Source organism: Eschrichtius robustus, chromosome 4 (genome assembly GCF_028021215.1).
Source record: "Eschrichtius robustus isolate mEscRob2 chromosome 4, mEscRob2.pri, whole genome shotgun sequence".
In the NCBI taxonomy this organism is placed as follows: Eukaryota; Metazoa; Chordata; class Mammalia; order Artiodactyla; family Eschrichtiidae; genus Eschrichtius; species Eschrichtius robustus.
In genome coordinates this window covers 115,787,572-115,810,783 of record NC_090827.1, presented here as the reverse complement: position 1 = coordinate 115,810,783, position 23,212 = coordinate 115,787,572, and the positions used below count along the sequence as shown (strand labels likewise).

At 48.2% G+C, this 23,212-nt stretch overlaps 1 protein-coding gene across 2 annotated transcripts in view; it reads right to left on the bottom strand.

Moving 5' to 3' along the window:
- STK32B (serine/threonine kinase 32B) overlaps positions 1–23,212 on the bottom strand; it is a 344,720-nt gene that overhangs the window by 17,567 nt on the left and 303,941 nt on the right. Inside the window, exons 7-11 of one of the 2 annotated variants that reach the window (XM_068543234.1) lie at positions 13,741–13,844; positions 7,685–7,801; positions 5,173–5,298; positions 2,329–2,460; positions 215–279 (exon numbers count right to left, since the gene is read on the bottom strand). In XM_068543234.1, coding sequence (XP_068399335.1) covers positions 215–279; positions 2,329–2,460; positions 5,173–5,298; positions 7,685–7,801; positions 13,741–13,844 — 544 coding nt within the window. The remainder of the gene's footprint in view (positions 1–214; positions 280–2,328; positions 2,461–5,172; positions 5,299–7,684; positions 7,802–13,740; positions 13,845–23,212) is intronic. The other variant, XM_068543236.1, reaches the window with a different exon arrangement.

Below are 23,212 nucleotides of genomic sequence, written 5' to 3'. Positions count from 1 at the left end.
CCACTTCACATGAAGACCCTGAGGCCCAGAGAGGTGAAGTTAGTGCCTCGCTCGGGCCACACGGCAGAGGCAGGATTAGAACAACGGGGTCCACCTGCTGCTTCCCTTCCAGCGTCGTGGCTGGCTTCATGGGGGGCCAGGGACCCCGATTCCCCCAGGGAGACTTTCTGCCCTTGGAAGGGCTCTGCCCAGCAGATGCTGGTGGTGGACTTACTTCTCTCTGTTGAATATGATGAATTCTTTCCGCACCGTCTCCAGGCACTGCTGGAGGTGTCCATTCTGCCAAAGAGCACAGAGAGGGGACTGTGAGTGATGAAGCGTCATCCACGGAGTGAGGACGAGCAGAGACTGATCTAAATGGGACCACGGACGCTTGTGGCTGGGGACAATCGAAGCGGCTGGAGCAGCCCTGATTGTACTGGCGGCTGTGCCACCGGGGATGGGGAGGGGGGCTGGCAGACAGAGATGCTTTTCTCCATTTTAAGCCATTAAATCCAATTTAAAAGCCATGTTAAAATGGAATAGGAATTGAAAATCATGACCTTGGTTTCCTGATCACTTGGATGTTCGTTAGTCCTAATTAAGAAGCATGGCGGGGAGAGGGAGAAATTTAAGGCCATCGTGCAAAGGTGCTCATTCTCTTCAGGAACAGGTGCCAAGGACCGCCTGTCCCACGGATGCTCTGTAATACACGCCCCAGAGGCTGCCTGGATGCCGAATGTACACTGCATGCCTGTGCAGGAACCCCACACCCTTGTGCGCCCTTACGTGCACACACCCAGCCCTTCCCAGGCCAACTTCTGCATTAGGCTCTGCAGGCACTGGCCGAGGCTCCACGATACTTTTAGGGGCTACAAAGGTGTTTTAATTTCTTTTCAAATAAGCTGAAAAAAATGAACTTTTAACATTGAAAGTTATATTCATCTTCCTACCAATGTAATCATGCATTACAATTTTTAATATATTTTGATGGAGGAAGGGGCAGTTGTGGGTTGAATTGTGTCCTCCAGAAAGATACGTTGTGGAATGGATAAAGAAGATTTGTATACATACAAGGGAATACTACTCAGCCATGAAAAAGAATGAAATAATACCATTTGCAGCAACATGGATGGACCTGGAGATTATCATACTAAGTGAAGTCAGTCAGAAAGAGAAAGACAAATACTGTATGTTATCACTTACATGTGGAATCTAAAAGATGACACACATGAACCTATCTACAAAGCTGAAATAGACTCACAGACATAGAGAACAGACTTGTGGTTGCCAAGGGGGAGGAGAGGGCGGGGGAGGGAAGGAGTGGGAGTTTGGGATTAGCAGATGCAAACTATTATATATAGAATGGATAAGCAACAAGGTCCTACCGTATAGCACAGGGAACTATATTCAATATCCTGTGATAAACCATAATGGAAAAGAATATGAAAAAGAATGTATGTGTATAACTGAATCACTTTGCTGTACAGCAGAAATTAACACAACATTGTAAATCAACCATACTTCAATAAAAAGTAAAAAAATTTAAAAAAGATATGTTGAAGTCCTAACCCCCTGGACTGGTGAATGTGAGCTTATTTGGAAACAGGGTCTTTGTAGATGGAACTAGTTAAGCTGAAGTCATCCTGGAGCAGGGTGGGCTCCACATTTAATGACGGGTGTCCCTAAAAGAGGGCCGTGTGAAGACACAGAGAGGAAAACGCCACGTGAAGACGGAGGGAGAGATGGGAGTGATGCAGCTGCGAGCCAAGGGATGTCAAGGGCTGCTGGCCACCGCCAGAAGCTGCAAGAGGCAAGGAGGGACGCCCCCCTATAGCCTTTGGAGAGAGCAAAGCTCTGTCGATACCTGGTTTTGAACTTCTGGCCTCTAGAATTGTGTGAACACATTTCAGTTGTTTTAAGACACCAAGTGTGTGATACTTTGTGATGGCAGCCTAGAAAATTAATGCGGGGGCCCACAGAGTGTGGCCCTGGGTGCCTGCACAGTATAAAACCTTTGCAGCGGGTGCTGGGGGCTACTCGGAACAGCACTGGTGTCGCTCAGCATCACTTCTTCTGCTCTTGATCACAGACACGGAGGTTCCTGCACTAGGAACAGTGCTAATGTGAATGATGAGAGCACAGATATGTCCATCTCCAGTGATGCTTTCACGGCGTCCTGCTATGAAAGACCACTTGTTCGATGGAGGCATTTTATTGACTGCAAATGAACGTATTTGGTGGGGCAAAGTGACAAGCCCCCCCATCTGGCTAAGAAGCAGCTCAATCATATTCACTGGAGTATAGGATTCCTCTCTGCCTGGGGTCTGCTCCTGAGACAGCACTCACCAGAGAACAGCTGTCCTTCGTGCCATCTTTGGACCTGTTCTTTGCCAACCTCTTCTTCTTTTTGTGAAGTGGTTTGGATTCAAGAATCATTTCTTCAAGTTCAAATGTGGGGTCACAGTTCAGTCTCCCTTTCTGAAAGGAAATGGAAAACACGGTTTGTCTTTGTTCCGTGCCATTGAATTGTATTTTCATTCATTCATTCATCCATTCATTCAATCAATCATTCATTCATTCAACAAGTAACAGTGAACTACTCCTATGGGATACATCAGCTACACTTTCTTCCTGATAATGAACAGTGACACATCCTTGCTGCACACGTCATTCATTTGTCCCCATAATCCCGCCTACCTTGCACACCCCACTTATTAACATCCACACGTTCCCTTGATCTCCTTACGTATGTTCATTTCGTGAGGTTGAGTTCAGTTTTCCAATCTGTTCTTTTCACTTATTTTCTCATACTCTCCTTCTCATGTCATTACTACCTTTTCTATAAATATAATTTTTAACAATTCCATTTAAAAATACCATTTCTGGCCAAAATCTACCCAGTTCCCCATCCTGGTTCCCTGTTCTCCTGCAGCTAGAGCCAGCTGACCCTCAGGCCTGGCCCTGCTCTAGGCTGGACTCCTGCCACTTTGGTCAGGAGCAGTAACGGTCTCCCTGACTTATCCCAGGTGGCTCTTTTCCATCCTGAGACCCAGCCCAGGATGCTGGCCCTCTCAGGCAGCACAGTCTGGTGGTTATAACATCAATAGCCCTGAAGGTGCTCAGAAAAAACAACAACCCAGTTCTGCTGCTTTCTGACCTTGAACAAGTTTTTAACTTCTTTGGGACTCAGTTCATTATCTGTAAAGTCTGGATAAGCATTCCTCCCTCATGCAAGATTAAATAAGTTAATAAAGTTCTTCATGTAGGGCCAAGTGAGAAGTGAGTCCTTGAGTAGGTGTCCCTGTTTCTGATTGGATGGGGGCCAGGGAGGAGAGGGACCAGGCACAACCCCGGGGGGGCTGCCAGCCTTGCCACTGAGTCCTACAGCCTCACCTTTCACCTGCGTGTCTTTGAGGGAGACATATAACCTCTCTCTGCCTCAGTTTCCTCATCTGCGTAAAATGCAGCAGGCTCAGTGGGTTGATGAGGGTTAACTGAGATGGTGTTTGCAAATCTTCTAGAATGGGTCCTTCCTGATCCATGGCAGGCCTGCAATGACTGACCACTCCCTCTGCTGCCCTGCAGTCCCAGCCACCTCCCATGGGAGCCTCGGCCTTAAACCCCAACTTATAAGCGAGGGTCTTGCTACCTGCCATCAAACTTGCCTTGGCCAGGCTGCCTCACCCCTCGATGTCAGCCAGTGCCCTGCCATGGCCAGGGCAGGAGGAGGAACCAGGGCTTTGCAGATAGAACTGGGGCAAGGCCTGGCTTTTCCACTCACTAGCAAGTCCCTCAACCTCTCTGGCCCTCAGTTTCCATAACTGTAAAATGAGGGTAAGTGCTCCGAGCTTGTGAGGCTGGGGTGAGACAATGCAGGGAAAGCTCTTAGCCCAGTCCCTGCCCCAGGGTGGGTACCAACAAATGTTAATCACAGTTATTATTAGTATTGTTTTGTTGGTGGTCTGATGGGGAGCAGTTCTACATTCTTTTCCCTTTCCCGTCTCGATCCTGGAGAGAGGTCCCAGCAGAACAGTCCCCACTGGGATTGTCTGTACTGACAGCTCTCCCACACCTGCCCCTGCCGGGCTCCTCACACCGCCAACTTCTATGGCTCCACTAATAGTCCCCTTTCCCTTGGTGGCACATCTGTCCCCCACCACTCCCCCTCTCCCAGTGAGCAGGTCAGATTCCAGGCCCAAGTCTTTCCTGGCCTGATTTATCTTCCCTCTCTTCCTCCCTCCCTCCCTCCCTCCCTCCCTCCCTCCCTTCCTTCCTTCCTTCCTTCCTTCCTTCCTTCCTTCCTTCCTTCCTTCCTTCCTTCCTTCCTTCCTTCCTTCCTTCAATGGAGGCTCTGGATCCAGACTCCCTGAGGTCAAGCCCTGGCTTTGCCAATTTCTCACTGAGTAATTGTGGGCAGTTTGCTTAACCTGAGACTGTTCACTTAAGCTGAGACTACTAACAGGGCCCCCTTCCCTGTTGTGAAGCTTATATGACATAATGTACATGAAGCTTTAGAACACGCTTAACCCTATTGGCTATTATCATTAACTGATCCATACTCATGTGACAAGCACATATCGAGGTCTTCTAGCAGCTTCTGGGGTCACCCATTGCTCTGGGATCTCTCTCAGGCGAAGGTCAGCCAACCCACCCTCTGAAGCTCTCGGGGAATGGCAGATGCACGCAACAGAACGTGATTGACCGCTAACGCAGACCTAGGCACCTGTCCAGTGGGGAACCAGGGAGGGTGAGATCCACTCCAGGTAAGGAGGTGGAGGGGCTGGCTGGGAAAACGTCCCAGAGGAGGCAATGATTGAGTTTGCTTCTTATCCAGAAGGCAGTTACCAAGACCCTCCAGTGGACCACTTGCTGTGCTTTACGCTGAGTCTGGAAGGAGGGGTAGGAGATTTCCAAGTGGACAAGAAAGGCATTCCTGGAAGAGGAAGCAGTGTGTTCACAGGTATGGAGCTAAGAAACAGTGTGGCCAGAGGGGACAACTGCAGGCATCTGGGTGTGGACCTCGGAAATCAGGTACAAATCCACCCTGAATCTCAGTGAAACGTGATTCCTCTGGTGCTCAGGTGACCGTGGCCAGCAGGGCCCCCACTGGACAGCTTCTGGCGTCTTCCTGCCCGCCCAGGCGGGAGACCCTGCACAGGGCGGGATGCCGTCGAACAGGACCTCACTCACATTGGGTACGAAGCCGGGCATCAGGGCCTTCTCCCACACCGCGTCCCAGTTCATGTCGGCCAAGTAGGGTGCGCTCTGGACGTCACCGAGGCTGGACAGGCGGCTCTTGGGGTCCTTGGTCAGGAGCTGCAGGCAAAGTGCAAACGTGCTCGCTTGGGCAGTGCACCCCACCGAGGTTTTGGGGGGAATCCGAAGGCGGAGTCTCGGGAAAATGAAGGTGCCCCTGCTTTCTGCGTTCCATGAATGTCCTGCCCTGTTTGGGCTGCTGTGTTGGAAGCGTCACCTACACTCATCTCTTTATAGCCAGGGAGGAACTGAGGGGTCAGGCTGCTGGGAGGTCATCCAGCAATGAGCTCTTTGGACAGGGACCAGATTTTCGCCCTCCGTGCTCCCCTTGGGAACTCGCACCCTGTGACGTGCCACCTCTCAATGAGGTCTGCAGAGGCTTCCAATTAAAAATAAAAAGAATTAGCCACCTTGTTTTAGGTCTTTCAGCTTGGTAATGGGATGCACAAAAGCATAATAAAATTTCTCCCTGGACAGCTATGAGGTGACCTCTGCAGTCTGATGGAATGGCCTCATTTGTAGCCAAGGGGTCAACTTTTAGCATCCTTTCAAATGGAGTTTCTGCTAATAAGGGGTGATGCAGTAAAAGAAAAAAGATAGCCGTACAATATTACCTTGCATCCAGAGGGGTTTTCAACTTTCAAAACACTAGCTTGTCTGGTGCAAGAACACTGAGGCTAAAAGTGAAAGACGGGGCCCAGCCCTGGGAGGGCCACTCGGTAGCAGTGTGGCCCCGGCGGAGCGGCCGACTATGCTGTGCATGTTTCCTCCTCTGCAAGTAGGAGGGATAATGGTGACTCTTCCACTGCCGGCTCATGATTCAGATGAGACACAAAGGGGATGGGTGAGGAGCTGGGACACACCAAGGCCGGATGCCACAGCCAGCCGCTGGCAGGTGGGAGCTGGAGTCAGGACCCCCGCCAGTCGGCTCCCGCCCGTCACTGCAGCGAGTGGGCTACAGTCACACCACGGGAGGGGCACCTCCCGTGCCCCGATTCAATGTTTTGAATCAAACATTGTTTTATTATAATAATGAAATAATTTCTACCTAGAAAACCTTCAAGCACCATCACAGAAAGGGACCATAAAATTCAATAAACAGACTCGAGTGTATCCTACAAATAGACACACCACGATTAGAAAATAGAATATGAATTCTTCCATTTTTTTTTAAATATTTGTTTTAAAAAAGCTAGTGCAAGTACAATATTTTACACTGGAATTACAGAGAGTATGCACGCATATGGCAGGGTCCCACCTGCTGATCACGGTGGCCTCTCTCTAGGACCTGCCCCCAAAATGACGGGTACAGACTTAAACAGAGACGCTGCTTCAGTGCCCAGGGCAGGGCGGCGGTGGAGGGGGGTGGTCACTGTTTAGGGCAGCGGTTAGTTCTCTGACTCCATGGGTGGGTGGGAGGTGGAGGTGTTGGCAGGTGGGTAGAGCTTTCAGGTGATTCCAATCAGCAGTTGGTTAAGGACCACTGATGTCTAAAACCCAGGGGGTGAATCACCCCTAAAGCAATGTAACTAATGAGTAATTCCCTAAGTCATCTACAGAGTTTGGAGGGATTAAGAGCTGACATCTGGAGTTCAGAGAGCTTGGATTTAAATCCTCCTCTGCCTCTCACAGCCCTGTGGCAGTGAGTGAATGATTTGCTTTCCCAAGCCTCAGTTTTCCCATCTCTACTATGGGGGCACTAACACTACTCCTCTCGCAGGGCATGTAAGGACTAAATGAGCAGAGCCCCCATATAACATTCCCCCAACCAGTGCCGGCTGCCGTCATCATAATTCCTTCATTAAAGGTGACTGGTGCTGACCACATGCAAGGCTCAACTCTGTGTCTCAGAGGATTCCGAGTGAGTTTAGCTGAATGCCAGCCTCAGAAGGAGGGCGCCACGACCCACTGCCCATGCTGAACTCGAGCTTATCAGAACACAAACAGCAGGGCCCGCCCCACCATTTCTGATTCAGCAGGTCTGCGGGTGGAGCCTGAGAATCCGCATTTCCAACAAGCTCCCGGGGGATGCTGGTCCAGGAACCACCTCGGAGAACCACTGCTTTATTCTACTAGCAACAGTTCCCAGGAGAAGTCAGGACACGCCCAACGTCTTAAAGGTCAGCGAGTTAAAAGACGATTTGTAAAATTTTTAAAGAGCTATATGCATTAAATATTTCTAATTATTAGAAGCTTGTCGTGGAGTGAAAAGAGCCTGTGGGCTTTGTTGTCGCAAACGTGACTACAAGCCACCCTCTCCAGCGGCTTTGTGATCTTGATGCGGGATGGTGAGAGTGCTTACGCGGAGGCGTTAGAGCACCGCTGACTTTATTATTTCCACCACTGTCCCGCCGTTCGTTTTCTCATTCCTTAATCTGCTGGTCTGCCTGTTACTGCACCGAGCGCCCAGCTCCCTGGCCAGGCGGGCTGGCCGCTGCCCCCTTACCTTCTTCAGCAGGGCGACCATGCCCTTGCACCACGTGGAGGAGTAGTGGACACGCTCCACCTTGAACATGTTGAGGATCTCATCGATGGGGGTGGCCGAGTGGATTTCATACGGCCTCTGCAACCAAAGGACAACAGGCGGCATCAGAGAGGGAGACCCCACGCGGTTAAAACAGACATAGAGAACAGACTTGTGGTGGCCAAGAGGGAGGGGGAGGGGGAGGGATGGAGTGGGAGTTTGGGGGGTGGGATGAATTGGGAGATTGGGATTGACATATATACACTATTGATACCATGTATAAAATAGATAACTAATGAGAACCTACTGTATAGCACAGGGAACTCTACTCTGTGCTCTGTGGTGACCTAAATGGGAAGGAAATCCAAAAAAGAGGGGATATATGTGTATGTATAGCTGATTCACTTTGCTGTACAGTAGAAACTAGCACAACATTGTAACGCAATTATACTCCAATAAAAATTTTTTAAAGTAATAAAATAAAATCAGCTCTGCGTCTTTAAGCTCCAGGCTCAGCCTTAATCTGTTTGCGTGGTTGTGGAGAAAGCCAGGTCCTTCGACAAGAATACTGGCCCATATTAAGATCCATATTCCATCTGCATCTGGTAAAGAGTTCGACTGATGCGCAGTTCTCACTCATTGGCCTTAGGATGTCTTGACTCAGAAAACCAAGTGGTCTTTATAAGGTAAAGTAATTACATGTTCTGCTGGTGAAAGTGATTTTGGCAGCAAGGCACTGGATATACTCATTGTAGAGTGCAGGTGCGTCTCTATTCCAGGAAACTCAGTTTACAAAAATTGCCAATTTACCGAGAAATGGAAGAAACCGGAAAAGAACTGCAGTAGACCTGTTATTTTAACTGTTAGAGCTGAGCTGGGCCTTGGGGACCACCTCATCCAATGTTTTTTCCCCCAAACCTTTTTACTCAAAATCCCAAACATAGAACAGATGAAAGGGAATAACAGTTCCCTGGGCTATTTAAACCTCCAAAGCCTGGAGAAACATTTTTTTCCCGTATGAACTGTTGAATCACCTCTTCAGGGTCCTATACTTCCAGGAAACACAGCTTGAAAACCCCTCCCTTTATGGAGATATAAAACCTGGAGGGGCGAGGTCCCAGAGTTCATTTCCCCCCAGGTTTCTGACTCCCAGCTCAGGACTCTCTCTGTTTGCTTTACCGAGGGACAGAAAGGCGGTGCTCAACCCAAGGGCTGCCTCTCTCCCTTTCTTGGGTTAATATACCAACAGATTCCTTGTCTCTGTGGTTGAGCCCACCATCCGGTGTGTGCCCAGCGGTTCTTAGTTCTGCTCCAACCTCTAGGAGCGCCACACCCCTCCCTCTGTTAGCCATCACCCACGCCTTCTCTGTCTACTGAACCCTAAGGAGAAGTGCTGACAGGGGTCAAAGGCAAGGGTAACACCACGTGAGGGAGGTGGTTGGGGGGAAGCAGAGAGGGTAGAAGTCCTCATGGCACCATAGCGTGGGCTTTTAGGGCTCCATCCCCTGCTGCAAGGCCATGGGCCAGTGATCTGACATTCAGAATCTCATTTATTTATTTATTTATTTATTTTTAAGAAACTTGACTGAGACTTTATTTATCCATCTGTTATTTAGTCAGCAAATATTGTGTCCCCAAGGTATACCAAGCTCTGCTCTAGGGGCTGGGGAACACGTTAGTAAATAAACAACAGAAAAATCCCCACCTCATGGAGTTTACATTCTAGTGTGGGGAAATAGACGATCAAAATACATAAAATAGATATTATATGGTGTTACGTGTCTTAGAGAAAAAGGAGGGCCTGAGGTGTTTGTGGGCGGGGGGAGGAGGGGAGTTGCAACTTTATTTTTAAAAATTTTATTACAGTATAGTTGATTTACAACGTTGTGTTAGTTTCAGGTGTACAGCAAAGTGAATCAGTTATACATATACATATATCCACTCTTTTTTTAGATTCTTTTCCCATATAGGTCATTACAGAGTATTGAGTAGAGTTCCCTGTGCTATGCAGTAAGTCCTTATTAGTTATCTATTTTATACAGTAGTGTGTATATGTCAATCCCAATCTTCCAATTTATCCCTCAGTAAGTCAGACAGAGAAAGACAAATATCATATGATATCACTTATATGTGGAATCTAAAAAAAGGGTACAGATGAACTTATCTACAAAACTGAAATAGAGTCACAGATGTAGAAGACAACGTTTGGTTACCAGAATCTCCTTTAGTCCCCTTGATTACTCTATGGCAGTGGTTCTCAAGCGGGGATAACTCCAGGGGACATATGGCAATGTCTGGGGACATTTTGGTTGTCCTTACCGGGTGGGGGCAAATTCCTGCTGGCATCTAGTGGGTAGAGGCCGCGGATGCAGCTAAACATCCTACAGTGCACTGGGCAGCCCCTGTCACAAAGCAGTACCCAGTCCCAAGCGTCTGTAGAGCTGAGGCTGAGGAACCCTGCGCTTTGCAACCACTGTTCTCCGCATTTGACAGACAAGAAACAGGCTCACCCCAGACATTCAGAAACTGTGCAACAAAGCTGGGATTTGATCCCCAAAACATGTGATTCCAAAGCCCAGGCTCTCGCTTGACCACCGTGCTGTCGCTTCCATGGACAGCACCACACTGCCTACAGAGTGAAGCCAGTGCCTCCAGCTGACCTCAGGGTCCTTTCTAGGCAGCCCCCAGACTGTCTTTCTGACTGCTGGTCAGTCTAAGATGTTTGCTGTGTCAGCCTCAGCTGCCCTTCCCGGTCTCTGCTCACACGGTTTCCCAACCAACTCATATATGATCCCCCTTAACGCTTCCTCCCTCAGAAATTCTTCCCTGCTCCTCTAAGAAGAAGTCATCAGCGCTGTCTCTGCAGCTACCTGTGTCAGAATCATCGCCACGTGCACATTTATGTAGCGGTCAGCATCCCTCCTGTGTGCTGGACACCGCGTGTGCCCCGCCTACATTTTCTCCCGGAATCCCCACGGTGACCCCGCAGGCCGGCCTCATCATCCCCATTTCATGAAGGAGGAAGCCAGGGCTCAGATGAGTTAAGTGACTAAGGCGGAATCACAGCATCAAGGCACACGGGGTGTGGATGGGAGCCCGGACCCCTGCCCACCGGGCCCGGGACCTCCCCACTAACGGTCCGCAGCCACATGTGACTCAGGTCCTCCCCCAGGGCCTGTCTCCACCTTGAGAGGTGCTAAGTTGGAAAGGATGCAGGCCTGCCAGCAGGCCCCCGGGGTGGGAATCAGAGAGACCAGGGGAGAGGAGCTGACATGGACCGAGTGCCGACCCTTTATCAGTCACAGAGCTGGGTAATTGGCATTGTCAGAATCACTTAATATTCACAGCCACCCTGTTGGGTAGGTGTTACTATTATTACTATTTTTTCAGTTAACAGATGGAGGATTCTGAGCGTTTGGTCTGTCTACTGGCCTTGGTTAAGATCACAGACAAGGCGCCTGGTAGAGCCAGGGTTTGAACCTGTGAATTCTTCTAAGATCCTCTTTCTGTGTTACGAGGAGGCAGCTTTCAGTTGAGTGTGAGGAAAATCTTTCTAGCCATTAGGGCTTTAAAAGAATGAAACAGGTTCTTTCTGGAGATAAAAGCCCTGTGCATGCGAAGGAAAACCAGAGGACAGGTGCGTGACACTGCCAGGGATGCCGTCAAGGAGCCTGGAAGGTGGGGAAATGGGCTGGGCTAAGACCTTTAAGTCCCTTCTCTGGGTCACTGGATGAGAAACCTCCCTCTCCTCTCTGTCCCCACGGGGGGTTCTCTTCAGGGGGTGTGGTCACAGTCCCAGAGATAATTGTGCTCAAAAGGGAACTCTCCAGGTGGCGCCTTCTTGAGTCTGTTTTTTTTTTTAACTTAGCAGGTCTCAGGGTGAGAACTGAGATTCTTGTCTGGGCTCATAGGAAAGTTGCGTACAAGTTACTCCCCTCGTCTGGGCTGCAGGATCCAAGCGGGATCACAGAATTCTCTGCATTGACATTTCAAGCCCACTGATGGCACCCCACTCCTCTGCTCTCCTGATAGAGCATTTCGGGAGAGATGTCTCTTTCTGCTCTAGGACTAGAGCATGCCTGGGTCCCTGGCTAACATACCATATTAATACCTTCAATCTCCCACACCTTTCATTTCTAACGCTTTCCAACTCTATGATCTTAGAATATGTGTTAGAAAATTCCCATCATGACTTTCATCTTTTGGAGGTAAGGAGCTCCCTGGATCCTGAGGGAATCAAGGAACAGGGGGGGGATCACCTATCAGGGATGCTGTCACTGACATGATGGAGGAATTTCAATGAGGAAGGATAACTTCTAAATGCACATGGTCCATGGAAAAATATGAGTGTTTTTCAGTATAGCTTTTGGACTAAATGTGATAGTTTCCAGGACTAAAAAAACAGAATAAACTATTTGCATAAACCCATGGTGTTTCAAGTCAGAGATGAACAGACCAAGATATCTGGGAGAGAGAGTCACACTAACCCATAACAGGCATTCTTGTTCACTCTGTCCCCACACCAAAGGCCCGATCCCACCATGTGGCCCTCCCTCTTCTATTAAAAGTGGCATTTGGATCCCTGAGCAGAAAACTCAGATAAATTGAAAATGAAACGTTTTATTTTGAAGCCCTTGGGGCTTTTTGCCAAGTGATCATCTCTGACTGTACTGACTTGTATTCTGACAGAGAATATACTTTCTGCTGGCAAATGACCAATCATGCTTAGGTCGACTGCTTGCCAAGGTCATTTGTATGATTGATTCTGTGACAAACATCATCTGGCAATGTCTGTGTTCTCTGGTTCATACAAATATCATGGGGACCCTCATGTCCCCTCCTGGAGCATGTATATCAAAGAACCAGTACATGACAAAGGAACCAACCAGGGAGATAGGGAGAGATGAATTGTTTTCATTCAGTGCCCGAGAAAACTCACAAGTCCATATACATATTTTTTGCATTCTAACAACATCATCAGGTATGTTTTTGAGGAATTCAGGGGAAATCACTGAGATCAAGAGAGACCCCAGTTGCCTGAACCACAGGGTGATAACTAATAACACTCACATAGCTTGGATGGTTTTCACACAGCTGTCATCATTCCTTCCTTCCTTCATTCCCACCAGTTATCACTATGCACTGGGGGCTCCTGCCCTCAAGGGGCGCTGTCTACCCCCCTGAATATGCATATATGCAGATGACCGTGAGACAATGTTAAAGCAGCAGCCAGTGGGAGGAACTGACTCTCTACGCTGTGTGCTGTGTGCTGGGTGCTGGAGCTATAAGGTGGGTAATATGCAAACTGAGTGTCCCAGTCTAGGGGCGCATCGATCCCAGGATAACTTCAGCACCACAGAATAGACTGAAAGGATGTTACTATCCCCATTGTATGAAGGGGAAACCATGGTCCTGAGAGGTTAAGCGGTGTCATTTTCAAATGATACTTGTGTAAAAAAAAAAAAAAGCCTCGAAATTCGTTTGTCATAATTCTTTCTGCTAAAATAAAACTGAGTTATTAGTTGCCAAATAGCTCCATTAGTCATCTTCAGCTTTTAAATTTAAAAGAAATAAAACAAAAATACGTACTGAATGCCCCATTTTTATAGGACACTGAGCTAAGTATTCGGGGAAGGTTGGAACTAAAATAACAACAACAAAAAACCAAGCTGGAAAGTTGGGCACGGGCGCATCATGTTGTGGGTTGAGAGAGGACAGCATTTGAAATCATGACACCAAGATGCTTTGGGTGTTTGAGCTGCCACGGATCAGCTGCTGAGCTTCACACAAGACCCTCCCCCTCTGGACATCCCTGTCCCCGTGAGTAGAATGAGGGGCTGGACCAGAAGCTTGTTAAGAGCTTTCTAATGCTCAGGACCTTGGAGTTGGCACACGGGCAATCAGGACTGACACCCAGGGCTGCTTGCCGGCACGGTGCACGTCCAGCGGCAGGGCCATTCCACACCACCCAAGCCTGGTAGAAGCTGAGCCCCCCACTTCCACAGCCCTCGCGTTCACCACACGGGCGCACATCTTACCCAGCCCCGCAGCAGCTCATAGGCCGTGACACCCAGGGACCACCAGTCAACGGGGTAGGAGTACCCGGGGCCTCCGTCCACATACACCTGGAACACTTCCGGGGCTGCCAACGACAGGACAAAAGAACATCACTGCGCATCTCACTTTACACTCCTTGCCTCTTACAGAGAGGACGCAGGGCCAGGAACCCAGCTTTCTGGATGGCAAAGCCAGTACTCCATCTGCTATGCCACGTGGTTTCTGCCCTCCGTAAGCCACCAGGTGCAGGCATCACAGGAAACACTGGTGTGCCACCTGGGACAGAATACAAATGGGGCACCCCAAGTGTGCTGTCCAGGGCGTTCTCTCGGGGAGGGTCAGGGAAAGTCTGGGGAGGAGGAGGGTTTGCTGGAGCGTGAATCACGGTCAGCACGGGGAGTAAAGTCTGAGTTCAGAAGAAGAAACTGCACCCCCAAGGGGCTAAGAACCTTGCTAAATGTCATTCTGCTCTGGCACCAACACCAGGTCAGGTGTCCCAACAACTAGGATGCTTAGAGCCCTTTGTGCCTGGTGCCTGTTTCAGGTACAGTTTTATTTTAGCATAGGTGGGATCGAATATGAAATATCCAGGATAAGTAAATGCAAAGGGACAGAAGGCAGATCGTGGGTTGCCAGGGGCCGGGAGGGAGGATGGGGAGCAACTGCTCACTGGGTTTCCTCTGTGGTGATGAATGTTCTGGAACTAGACAGAGGTGGTGGTTACACAACATTGTGAATGTACTAAATGCCACTCTGTTTGAAAACAGTTCATTTTACGTTATGTGAATTTCACCTCAATAAATAAACAAGTGGAGGGTGGAGGCCCCTGGGTGATGGATCCTTACTCCTCAGGGGGCTGCAGCTGTTCCAGGGTCCCCTGGCCCTGCTGCTTCCTAAGCTAATGGGTGGTGGGTTCATCATTGCCTCACCCCCAACTCACCAGGCCAGGAGTGCATCTCCAGCTCTAATTGCTCATATTGGCTTCCAGGAAAGTCTTGGGAAATGTGAATCATTTCTAGCAAATTAATTTGTAGATGTAATTCCATTTTACAGGTGTCAGAGCAGCCAAACTCTCTTGCAGGGAACCAGGACATGTTGTGTTTAAAGACGTCTCGACTCAATTTTCAGACTGGCATTCAGACGGCGTGGGATCGGGGAGGGCCAGATGAGGCAGATGAGGGCAGACATGGACACTCGAATCTGGGCTCTGGATTGGCAGCTGGACCATTGAACCTGACCAGCGGCCAGATCCCAGCTGCCCTCTAGAGACCCTCTCCATTTACTTTGTATTTTACAGCACTTTCACCCGAGGGTTCTCCTTTCCTCTTCACGACAACCCTCAGGGCCATGTTATCATTTGACACATTTTACCAAAGAGGTTCAGAGAGGGACAGCGGTGCACAGGAAGTTACACAGCAGGGGAGTTCAGAGCTGAGGTGCGCCTTGATACACTGGTCGGATCCCAGTTTGAAAAAAGGTTCATATCAACATTTGAGTACAGAAACATACTCAGTCTGCACTGGGGAAGATGTGGTTGGGAGTTTGAGGAAATGTCCCTTTGGGTAATTTGAGCTTCCCAAAGGAAGCAACATGGTGTGATGGGAAACAGGAAGAAGGTCAGTGGGGCTGGAGCTGAATTAACAAGTTCTATTTGCCTCAGTTTTGTAAAACATGAACAAGAATAAACAGTGTATTCATAGGGTTCTTATGAGGATTAAGGAACAATGCAGGCTGAGAGCTAAGCCCGATGCCTGGCCGGTCTATTGTGAGCGTTCCGGGAATCTTGGGCATGGTTTTTATGGCTAGAATTGTCATTCAAACCTCCGCTTCTGATCACGCTCGGCCTCCCCACGGTCCACGCAGTCAGCCTGGGAAGCGTGCTAAACTTCATCCTCAGCCTCATGACCTATCAGTCTACAGACCCGCTGAGTTTGGCATTTCCAGCATCTTTCTGTCTGCCCCTTCCTATCGATCCTAAATCAACCTGAATTCAAAAGTGGCAATCATACCTGTTCATTAAACATCTAGTGAGAAAATATTTCATTTCCTAGCAGCTCCAGGCACTGAGCTGTGCTATTCTGCATCCCACTGGGAGCCTGAGGCTGAGCTCCAACCCAGAGGGGCTTCCTTCCCTGCACCCCAATCTGTGTACTTGTCCTGCTTCCCTCTGTGCTGAGGGTTCCAGGAGAGAAGGAGACACATCATGCTGGTCTGTGCATGTGTAGATGTAATTCTACAGAACCGGGGCCTTGACAGCTGCTGGCCCAGCCCATGTGCTCAGACAGTGAGGGAGGCAGGGACACGCCCAGGAGTGCAGGAGAGGCTGCGTGCCTAGGTGTCCCCATAAATCCTTGTAGTGCCTGGCAGCCCCATGCCCATCTGGAATTCAGGGTAGAAGCAGCAGCTGACCAATTCTGTCCTGGCTGTTGACCAAGTCTGTCCTGGCTGTTGTGACCAACCAAGTGACAATTGTCTGCAGCCTGTGACCCCACTCCCAGAGAAGGTGACAATCTCTCCTCCCTTGCACACTTAGGGCTGATAGAACATAAACAACCTTTATGTCACAATCCATATGCCACCAAAACGGCCGCTTTAGTGGCCTGGATCAGTGCTTAGAGGCGAGGGCATCATATAGGATTAGAGCTTGAAGGACAGGTACAAGACACAGACCTGTCACCATCATTTCAGGTATGAATGAATGAATATGGAAACTACAGTTTGCCAGGTGCTTTGTTAAGGATTTTACACGTACTACTTCTCTTCATCCTCCCAACCGCCCAATAAAACAAGCCTACAATGATCTCCACGTTCCAGATGAGGAGGCAGAGACATGAAGGGGTGTAGTTGGGTGAACAGTGTCCCCAAAAGATATGTCCAAGTACCTGCGAATAGGGCCTTATTTGGAAATAGGGACTTTGCAGATGTAATTAATACAGACGTCAGGATAAAGCCATCCCGGATTCAGGGTGGACCCTTCCTAGATTCAATGGCTGATGCCTTTCTAAGAGAAAGAAGAGGGAGATTTGAGAGAAAGAGAAAGCCGTGGGAGGAGGCAGAGCCTGGAGGGATACGGCCACAAGCCAAGGAAGCCCTGGAGCCCCCGGAAGCTGGAAGAGCAAGGAAGGAGCCTCTCCCACACCCCCGAGGGAGCACGGCTCTGCAGACACCTTGATATCGAACTACTGGCTTCCAGAACTGTGAGTGAATGAATTTCTGTTGCTCCAAGCCACCACATTTGTGGGACTTTGTTGTGTAGCCCTGGATGCTCCAGGTCATCCAGCTGGGATGGCAGAGCTGGGATTAGCCTCTCTCGCTATCTGATTCCAAAGTCCTTTCTCCTATACTGAGGTGACTTCCAGGGGTGATGGACTTACCTGAGGATGGGTCCTGATGAAAGCTTCTACCTTCCTTCCCTCTGTCCCAGAGCCTGGCACTCAGCCAAGTACACGGTAGGCACTTAGTCAATGCATGTCAATTTCACCCTGGTGCCATAGAGCTGGTCCAGCACATTGCTTGCCCGCTTCAGAAGTAGAGACAGCTCACAGCCTAGGAGTGTCAGCATGGCAGAGGTGCGGGGTCCCTTGGAAACCGTCTTGTCATCGTCCCCTCCGTGTTAGAATTGGCCATTGGGCTGGAGGGGAGAGAGTGGCTTGCCTCGGCCACAACTCACCAACTCAGGGCTCAAGTCAGAACTACTGGTCCTGACTTCCAGGTTCAGGGGGTTCCCATTATTGGAACAGTTAAATTCAGCCATCAGTGCCGGATGACTCTCCCTCCTCAGCTCCTGTATCCCCTTCCTCCTCTTTGCCAACATATGGCCCTTGTCCAGATCCCCATTCTTTCCTCCCGGTCTCCTGCACTAGCTTCTCCACCAGTCCTCTGGCTTCCAGAGTCTCCTTCTCCAGTCCGTCCTTGCTTCTGGGGGAGTTTTAGCTTTCTGATATGCAACTCAGACCACGGCAGTACCCTGCCTCAAGGTCTTCCTATCACGATGGCTGTTTCACAATCTGTATTCCCAGGAATGCCACCAGCCATGTTAGGCTCATAGATTTTGGAGGAGAAAGGATTCTGAGGTCAAACATGTCTGGGAAATGACGAGGTTCAATTGCGTTCTTTCTTGTAGATTTCTTAGCGCCTTTAATGACTCAATAGCAAGCATGGTTTGGAAATTTATTAGACTTGATCCTGGAATCTTTTTGATTTTTCAGTGGAACAGTACAAAGTACTAGGGCTGGAAACCCATGTGGCCTAGAGGGTGGTTTAAATTCTGTAGCCACTCAGCTCCTACCTGTAGATCTTCTAAGCTGTATTACCGCCCAGGGGTTGCCCATGGCCAGCTTGGGCTCCAGCTGCACACGCTGCTTGCTTTTCCTAGAACACCCTGTCTGTCTATCGGTCTCTTCTTCTCTCCCCTAATCCACCAGGTTCTCTCACAAAGGGTGCAGCTTCAGAGTTACCACTTCTAGGAACCGAATACGTACCATTCTGCAGGCTTCTTTACATGTGTCATGTATTCCTCAAAATACATCTCTGCTATTATTATTTTCTTATCATTCCCCTCCCTCCAGACTAGATTAGAGCTTCCTTTTTATCCCCACCTTCCCCAGGCATCTCTTGATTTTTTACGTTCCGGCTGCATTTTTGCTTATTTGTCTGCTTCTTGCTAGACTTTAAGCTCCCTGAGGGCAGGGACGGTCATGCTCTCCCTGGCTCCCCAAGTCTTGCCTGGCATGAAGAAGACACGTGGGCAAGGTTTGTTGACTGACCAAATAAATGAATGATCGTATAAAAAAAAAGCAAACACTAGGACAGCCCGCGCTATGTGCCAGGCCCCGTTCTAAGCTCTTGACACACTGCTAATAAAAATAGCTCATCTTTCTGGAGCATCTATCATGCACCAAACTTTGTTTTAAGGGTTTAGCAGGTATTAACTCATTTAATCTTCACAATGACGTGGAATTTGGCTAGCTGCAGCTGAGTCTCACTGAGGAAAGACCAGGATGTTCTGGGCTGATGCTGGCAAGGCTAGGACTGGGGGTTCCCTGGAGCAGAGTGAGTGATGAAGGAACCCTGAAGGGGGAGCCCAGGACAGCAAACGACAAACCAAGCAGATAGCTGAAATTGGCTATGGTCTCGCCCAGAAAGGATGTCCAGGGCCCAAGGTCTGGGTACGCCTGCAGGGGTGATGGATGAATGAAATTCCCCAAGGTCTTCCAGAAAGAAAAACAACTAAAACTTCTTGCAATGCCCTGGTGGGGTAAGGGCCAACCCTGCATCTATTTTGAGCCATAGAAAATGCCCACTGTAACCATCATCATCATGCACAAAACAGTCATGCAGAGCTTTCTAGGGCACAAATATTCCTTCATAATTACCCCCACCCATGCTCAAAGCACCCTAAGCCCCAGATGACGAAACAGACGCACAGAGAGGTAAAGGGGCAAGTTCAGGGCCGTGGAGACAGCAAGTGGAAGAGCGTGGACGGGAAGGCTGCTCTTACCACTTTCAAGGGGCGCTCAATGCAGCTGTTCCATTATTATCACGAGCAGTGGTTTTCTTTACAACACCAAGAGCTCCATTATTAACGTGGCCATTTGTTGAGCATCTACCATGTGCTAGAAGCTCTTCAAGTTTCTTTACATATATTACTTACTCCTCAGGGAAGCTAACATTTATGGAACACTTTCTACGGCTTCACATGCATTATCTCATTTTGTCCTCAGAAGGAACTTGAGAGGCGAGTACGATCATGATCTCCATCTGAGGAAGCCAGGCTTGGACACAGCTACCGTGGCTCTGAGCCTCATTTGAACCCAGGTCTCCCCCATTCTCTGGGGTCATCCAGAATGACGACCAGATCTTGCCCTGTCTCCTTCAAACTCCGGACCTTACACCATCTTTATGTATATGCTGAAAATGAAAATAATGTATCATAAAACAGATACACATATACACACACAATATATACTTTATATGTTTTATACGCCAAAATCTCTCCATGGTCAATGCATTAAATCTGTGAATTCAATTGGAACGAAAATCAAGAGTATTTACGAAGGTCCGGGTATTCTAAATTTAGGAAATTAAGGTTTCAACACAGTCCAAAAGAAAAAAAAACATGTGGTTCGCCATTAACATGCACATTAATAAAAGTGGCTGTTGAATCACATTCCCCAGCAACACCTGTTTCCTTCCCCGCTACATCCCCAGGATCCTTCACGGTGTGCATGCATGTTGCACGCTCCATGGATAGTTCTGAGCCCACAAATGAATACACTGGGGGGAAATCGGGCTCCACGGAAGCCGCTTCCCCGGCACGGCCCAGTGGCGTGGACAGATCAGCCCCACTTCCCACTAACCATTTCTACCAGTAGCTGAGCAATTCTGTCAGTACAGGTTTTAAATGGAAAGTGAGTCTGGATTCCAAGGGACATCAGAGAATTGGCCTTCCAGAAAAGCAAGAACATGGGGTGTCGTCTGAAAGAGATCACCCCGAGGCCATGTAAATATGCATGTGGTGGGCTTTGCCCCCTATCCTCACCACACAGAGTTTACTTCCTCATTAGACTAAAAATATGGAGAAAACCCACAGAAACCTCCTAAGTTATAATTATTGGTCTGCTGCTTTAGCTCTACGAATATTCCTGAAGGCTTTGATTGCTGCAGTGGAGCGTGACAATACTATTCAATGTCTAGCTTACAAGCTGACTGGCTTCCAGGATCGGTTTCTACAGGTAATTGCGTCCTTCTGGACTGGGAACATAGAATTACCGCATTTCAGCCTAGAGGGGACCTTCAAGGTAATTTCCTTCCTCCCCTACATTTTGTAGGTGAGGAAGCCGAAGCCTGTTGGAGGAGTTCCATGGCTTCCAGCCCAGCTGGGACCAGAGCCCAGTTCTCCTGTCCACTGAGCCTTTCTGCGGCTCACACATCCCGGCTGGCAGGATGTGCCAGATCTAGACACCTCCACCTAGAAGCCCCGCAGGCATGGCATATTCAATCTGTCCAAGCCAAACTCTCCCTCTCCAACTGCCCCTTCTCCTGGGTTCTCAGTCTTTGTCGATGGGCTGCTCAGTTGTGCAAGTCAGAAACGTGGGAGTCTCATGGACCCTGCCCCTCGTCCAGCCTATGTTTTGGATCATGTGATTAATTCTCAAGACTCATCATTTTTCCCTTCCAGAATCTTCCTCTCTTCTCTGGCCCTTTTTCACTCCTGCTTGGACTCATGACAGCTCCTCCCCTACCCCAGCCTGGGGCCCTTTAATCCCACTACACTTACTCCTCAAACACCTTTCTAAGTCAGTAGAATCAGTGGAACGGAGAGACGGAAGGTGTGAGTGTAGTGATTATTCAACCTGAACCTGAACCCCAGCTCCCAGGCTTACTGCCACAGTGGCCTCAGGCAAAATGCCTAACCTCTTATTTGTACCCTGGTTTTCCTCATCTGTAAAAAGGAATAACGATGTCTGCTACATCAAGTTATTGAGAAGAGAAAATGAAGTTCTGTATGTATTTATTGAGCACAAAGTAAGTGCTCAATAAATGCAATCTAACATTGTTGTCATTGTATTATCATTCACATGTTCAAATCACTTAATTAAAATCTTTCCAAATTTTTCTATTTACCGTAGAATAATGGTCGAACTCCTTAGCATGAAAAATTCCTAGAAATAGGTTCCAACCTCCTCATATTTTGGCCACTATCTTTATTATACCCATTGTGCCAACTTTAAAGAATAGGATACACTTTATGTTTAATCTTCTATGACTTGCCTGGTAACCTTTACCTTATTTTTTATACTCATGAACTCCTACTCATACTTCAAAACCCAGACCAAATTTTACACCTTCTGTGGAGTGTTATTCAAGTCCCTTCCTGTTTCTCAGTTCCCTTCTTTTCCCCTCTCTTGGCCAAGTACATCACTGTTCTGGATTCTCACCAAACCCTTGTCGGTTCCTGCCTTGCAGCACTGATCATGCCGTACTGTAATTAAGGATATACATGTCCACCATTCTCACTGGACTGTGAGCTCTTTGAATAGGGGTATGACTAAGTCAGGGTCAAAACCTCAGGGATTAGCACAAAGCTATATGTGAGTCATTTAGAACAAGGACTGACACAGAGCAAGTTCCAAATAGATGTGAGCTAGTTATTATTATATCAATTCATTATTGAATGGGAAATGAAATGCACACATAAATGAAAGCTCAACTCACAAATGTACATGTTGTACATGTTCCCCAAATGATTCAAGAGCTCCATCATCATTCTTTGATTAGAGTGTGTGGAAAAGCTGTGGAAAGCAGAGATGAGCAGGGTGCCTGGCCTCTGTCTGGATCCCTTGGGGGCAATTCATGTTTTTTTGGCTTTTTATCTTGGCAAATGAACTCAGATATTAATCTGAGATGAAATGAATCTGCTGCATCAGTCTGATAATTTCTTTCTATCTGGTGATGCTAGTAGCGTTAATAGTAACAGAAGAGTGGTTTCATTAAGGTATGTAAGACACTGCTCAGGTGTGGACCAGTAGGACCTCACCTGTCTGCATGAGAAAAGGAACGGCAGGGAAAGTTTAATTGGCTGAGAAGCGCTGATGAGATACAGAAGTTAATGATGCACCAGTACCAGAAAACTACTTCATGTTAAATGTGTCAGATTAAATTAGTAGATGATTAAAAAAAAAAGACCCTTGGAAAGTTTTCAGAGAGAATGATGGAAAGTGCTAACTGAAAGCACAGGGTTAGAATCAAGTGCATTTTACACAGTTAATATGTGACATGGGGGATAAACATCTAAATAGCATGTTAGGCTGATGGAAAAGGTCATTTAGATAGTGCTACTCTCTTAAAGGATTCCAAGATCCCTGTTTATCTAAAGCCCATAATGTTCATTAAAATTTCCCACTGTCAAAAGCTTTGGTGGGTACACAGGTACCACATGATCTGGCCCCGCCATGTCTCCAGGCTCACTCTCCTTGCCTACTTCTTTCAGGCCAATCTAGCTTCCTTATGGTTCTTTCGATGTGACAAGCTCCTTTTTGCCTCAGGGTCTAGGCAAAAACTTGCCATCTCCTGCAGTGCTTTTCCACCTGTTGTGCTGAACAACACCTGTTCATCCTTTAGAACCTAGCTGAAAAGTCACTTCCTCAGCAAAGCTATCCTGACCCCTCCAATCTAATCATCTATCCCATCAGCATCTCTCTTTTTCCACCATAATCCTTAGAAAGACCTCAAACAATTCTACTCTGTTTAAAATGTAGGAGTTGGAAAGAGTGTCACTCCCAGCCTAACAGTGAGAAAAAGCTCTATCATCTATGAAACCATAACTTTTCCTGAACTCAACTAGTCTGAAATTTAAGGAAAGACGGGTGCCTTCAAGAAGATTTGGGATGTGAAGACTGGCTTACCTTGGGAAGAACATGGGAAGAAAATAGGGCTGCCATAGAAGAGAGT